General features: G+C 34.7%; 1 protein-coding gene across 1 annotated transcript; it reads left to right on the forward strand.

Annotated features, from left to right (window-relative positions):
- The first annotated feature begins 642 nt into the window (after positions 1 to 642).
- LOC141712775 (photosynthetic NDH subunit of lumenal location 4, chloroplastic) lies at positions 643 to 3,683 on the forward strand. Its single transcript, XM_074515845.1, has 5 exons — positions 643 to 1,032; positions 2,042 to 2,134; positions 2,794 to 2,854; positions 2,946 to 3,014; positions 3,375 to 3,683. Exons 1-5 carry the CDS (start codon positions 673 to 675, stop codon positions 3,455 to 3,457), a joined length of 666 nt encoding a protein of 221 aa, XP_074371946.1. The 5' UTR covers positions 643 to 672; the 3' UTR covers positions 3,458 to 3,683.
- Positions 3,684 to 4,917: the final 1,234 nt, after the last annotated feature.

Here is a 4,917-nt window from a genome sequence, read left to right on the forward strand (position 1 = left end):
TAGAATTGTTCCTTTAATACTGATTAAGAAGGAGAACTAAGATTCTATGTTATTATTAATGCTTAGGTTCTTAATCCGGAAATAGTAATTGACACTCTCCATATTTCATTAAATTATACATCAAAATAGATTTTTTTATATATTATATGTATATATATTATATTAATTTTTTATTTAATATACATGAAAAGTATACGGAAAGTACACGACACGATTCGAATCGGATATGGGTTTCACATATAGGTACACGAAATCATTTCTGGTCGGATATAGGTTTCATGTTTACGTACACGAAATACGAAATTACACTACATGAGAGTACACACACGAGCCGATTGTCCGCTCTAGTTGAGATCACGTATTGGGTTATTAGATCGAAAGTGTACAGGCATGCTTCCATTACTCACACGGAAATTCTATGTCATACGTATTTTTTTTATTTTGTATAAGGCATTAGCAACTTTTAGAAATGCGTTAAGCAACCCAATTATAATTATAATAATGATAATATAAAAGGATATAATTCATTTGTTAAGCAATCAATGTCATGTAATGTGGTTTCACGAAACGCATAGCCCACAAGTTATGGATAGCGGAAAACACAAATAATCTTTTTTTAACCCGGTTATAAAAGAAATTGGGGAGTCAACAAAAAACAAAAGGAAAAAAAGAATGGCTGCAGCATCATCACTCTCTATCTTCTTGACACTACAAAAACCAGGCACCATTAAAATCTCAAATACTAAACCTTACTTAACATGTAAAGCCCATGACTCTTCTTCATCTTCTTCTTGTTTATCAGTTTCAGTTTCCTCAGAAAGGAAAAAGCCATTACTTGAAGTGGGCATTGGATTGCTAGCTGCTTCAATGTTGATATTATCTCCATTAGAAAATGCAAATGCAACAAGACTCAACTACTATGCAACTGTTGAAGAACCTTCTTGTGAACTTAAGTTCGTTCCTTCTGGCCTTGGCTACTGTGATCTTATTGTTGGCTCTGGCCTTGAAGCTCCTTATAATCAGCTTATCAATGTCAGCTTTCTATTCTTTACCAACTCTTTTCTTTAGCTTTTTTCTTTCTGTTGGTCTTTTGAATGAAATAGTATTGCGAAATATTTGTTTTCAGTTTTGGATATTGGTTTTTTTAATCTTACATTTTGGTTTGAAGTATGGGTGCATAATGCATAGGCTTGATTCTTTCGAAACATACATTACTTGTTGTTCAGAAACAAGTAAGCTCTTATATTTTTTAGTTGCATATGTTGAGGTAATGTAAAAAATCTAATTTTATTAGCCCGTGCCTGTCATTGGCAATTTTGAGTTTATCAGTTATTTGCACTTTAGGCCAATTGAGACATAGTTGTGGTGCTTTGAATGTCTGCCTTAGGTGCTACATATTTGGATGAAGGTCTTGGTATGTATTCTCTCCGTCCCAATTCACTTGTCCAGTTTGATTTTTGCATTTTTGCACATAATTTAAGATGCATCGACCGCATAGCTATGTTAGTTTTTAAATTTTCTTTTTGTAAATAAAAATATAAATTTTAAATACTCAAGGATATTTGAAAGTGCTGCATATTGTTATACTTCTCAAGGAATTATTTGTTTCTTTTTAGGTGCGAGTAATGTAATTATACTCAAAGCAATTTAATTGTGAAATTTATTTATTAGTAAAGGAGGGAGGGAGGGAGGCGACGAGAGAAACAAATTCTCTGGGCCTGTTTTATGTTCATGAATGCAAGGCTGAATTTTTTTAGTCTTTGAAACTTGTACTTGAAATCTTGAATAACTTGAGCCTCTTTGAAAACCCAACTTTTATGAAAATCTAGAAGATTCACTTCCTAAGATTTAGAATTCAATATCCTAGAAGTTCCCAGTACTAGGGTGCTAAAAATTACGTATCAGAAACACATAATTTATCTAAGCCAAGATTTATTCTACTCTTGCTTGGACTCTTTATGTCCGGAAAACTAGTTTTGTGTACCTGTATTAATGACTAATATCTTTACATTTTGTCAACTTCTGTTCTTCATACTAACAGGTTCACTACACTGGAAGGTTTGCTGATGGAACAGTTTTTGACAGTAGCTATAAATTTGCTAGGCCTCTCACCATGCGCATTGGCGTTGGCAAGGTATGCTTCCCACGAGTTATTGTTGTTTCCTATAGATGTAGCAAACTGTTGGACAGATGCCGAAGCTCTTAGTTTCTTGTATTTTGGAAAATTAGTCTGAGCATCACAGGATTCAGCAAGGTAAATTTGTTCGTACGAGTTCTAATTATCTTAGTCGTACAAGTGTATGACCATGGCAGTGTGCCAGTGTCTTTATGCAACAGTTTCTGACTTATATATGTTAAGCTTCGTGCATTCTTTGAAAACGTATTTAATAGCAGTCGGGTTGGCTCTTTTAGTGGCTTTTCAGTGCAAAGGAATTTAATTAGAAAGACCAACTGGGTTTTATTTTAGTATTGAGAGTTTGCATAAAAAATTTGTAGTCATGAAGCCAATGAAATCTGGAAAGAAGAAACATTGAAAATCACTTCCAGTCTTATAGTCATCACAGTGCTGGTGGAGTTTACTGCAAAAGTAAATGAAGCACTATAGTTGAGAGACTTTTTTAATGAATCAACTCCTCAAGTGTCACGGATAAACTTTATATTGACTGTTGAGAAATACCACACCTAGAGTAGTAGTACTTGCAAAGATACATAGTGATAGTAGTAAGGAATTGTTGTACAGAATTTCAGTTTCATATTCGCTAACTAATGCTCCTTTTATATTTTTGTGGCCAGGTGATCAAAGGATTAGATCAAGGGATACTTGGAGGTGAAGGGGTACCCCCAATGTTTGTTGGTACGCTCCTGAAGATCATTATATAGGGTCTATAGGCTTTTTTTGTTATCATGTTTGCATCTTAGTGTGCTTAATAAATTTAATTGCACAGGTGGCAAGCGTAAGCTTCAGATACCTCCAGAGTTGGCATATGGACCAGAACCTGCTGGATGCTTTTCAGGTGCCCCCAACAACTTATTAAAAATTTCACCATTGTTTTTAGACTTTAGCGGTCTAAACATGAAGACCTCTTATCTTGCTTGAAATTTTGGGCAGCAATAGTAGGATTCCAGACATAAAACTTCCCTTAATTCCCTTGTATTAAACTTTAAAAATCAAGTAATATAGAGCTTTCTGGTCATTGTGAAGTTGTGTTATATGATAATGATCTCTCAAATTGTTATGCTTTCTATGTTTGAAGTGTAGGCTTTGATAGTTTGATGCTACTGCAAGTTCTGCTTATCCTGTACGAAAAAAACAATTTGTTATCCATTCATGTGCTCATAATACAAATCCTGACACTCTCCTCTGATTTCCATAGGTGACTGCAACGTACCAGCAAATGCGACCCTTGTTTATAACGTCAAGTTTGTGGAAATCTATAGTGGAAATAGATCAAAGTGAAGGATCTTCAATGTGTATATATGAATGAGAACAAAATATCTCATAACCTTGCAAGTGAGTCTGAACTCTGAACTGCCTATTTTAGAAACAGCATATCATATAGTTACAAAGAGATCTCTTTTTCCCTCTTCTATAGCACCATTGTGTTAATTGTTCTACTTGCAACATGTAAATCTCAGAATAAGTCGGATAGTATATTACAGCATACAGGCAAGATTCAGCATTACATGGATTTTTTCTGCACCCTCTTTAAGCAATGTATAAAATCCTGGATATATAAGTCGCCTCTGTCCCTTGAGCATTTAAAGGAATGGATCCATGCATACAAATCTCAGACATTCGGGGAGTATCATTATAATCCCCAATGATGTATTGGCTGCAACATCTGCTTAGTTCCATGCATATTTGTGTTTAATGGTCTCACTCCAGGACATAGGTAGAGCATCTTCAGGATTGTCCTGGAGCTTGGAGATGTCAAATTTTATGAAATAATGGTCTCAACTTCTTTTCTAAGGGTAAAATTTCTTATGGTCTGAAATTTAAGTAGGTCTTAATTGAACTTAATAACTTAGTTTAACACTCCAACTTCTAAGAAAACATACGTGTCGAAAGGTGAAAAACATGAATTCTGACAGAGGTAACATATCCTTTTAGCAAATATCTTATCACGTCTGACATGGTTTAAGCAATGTGATCCTCGCTAAAGTACCCTTAACTGTCGTGACCTGAGAATAATTTTAACATGCTCCCTGTTTGTTTTACTGAACCATAAACCCCATATTTTATTTACGAGGTAAAGATAATAATATAGTGAGGCGCCGTCATTTGGATGCAAAGTTAGACATCAGTCGAAACTGAACCTTACGGCCTTATTATTTAGTAATGTGCAGAGTGCACACACAGACAAGTGTATTTCTTCTCAGCTTTCATTATTTGTATTTGCTGGTTCATGGTAAATAACTGATTTTTGATGTAAACGAATTCAGCAACAATACTACCGGTTGGTAATCTTCCAGCAAGCCTGTGCACTCCACAATTTGTTGGGTAATAAACTAACACTACGCTCAATAATTAGGCAATTAAATATATCATAAATTAACAAGAACATGCAATTAATCAAGTAACTAATCAAAATACAAAGATAAACAACAACATTAATTAGTAAATGAATCGACAAAGATAGATAAGGATATTTATCTCTAACAGAACCTTTAATAAATCAGAAAGAGTTACGAGTAGGCGCCCAACTTTCGAGAAGTGTAGACTGTTCTCGAAGAAATTATTGTCCCACTTACGTGGTGTTGGGTTGCAACAATATCACTTTCAATATCACTTTCAGGATACAACAACACAGAACAATTCGTCCACATATACACAAAGCTCAACAATGACCTGACCTCAGTTCGCCCAGAAAACCTATGTTAATCTGTATGTTATGGAGGAGAGAAAAAGAGAGAGAT

Source organism: Apium graveolens, chromosome 3, assembly GCF_009905375.1.
Source record: "Apium graveolens cultivar Ventura chromosome 3, ASM990537v1, whole genome shotgun sequence".
Lineage (NCBI taxonomy): Eukaryota > Viridiplantae > Streptophyta > Magnoliopsida > Apiales > Apiaceae > Apium > Apium graveolens.

Excerpts from the sequence above, each read along its gene's own strand:
- LOC141712775 (XM_074515845.1), top strand. The coding sequence starts at position 673 with ATGGCTGCAGCATCATCACTCTCTATCTTCTTGACACTACAAAAACCA. Across the intron at positions 2,135-2,793 it reads TGCGCATTGGCGTTGGCAAG|GTGATCAAAGGATTAGATCA; the intron begins GTATGCTTCCCA and ends TTTTGTGGCCAG. Across the intron at positions 2,855-2,945 it reads GGTACCCCCAATGTTTGTTG|GTGGCAAGCGTAAGCTTCAG; the intron begins GTACGCTCCTGA and ends TTAATTGCACAG.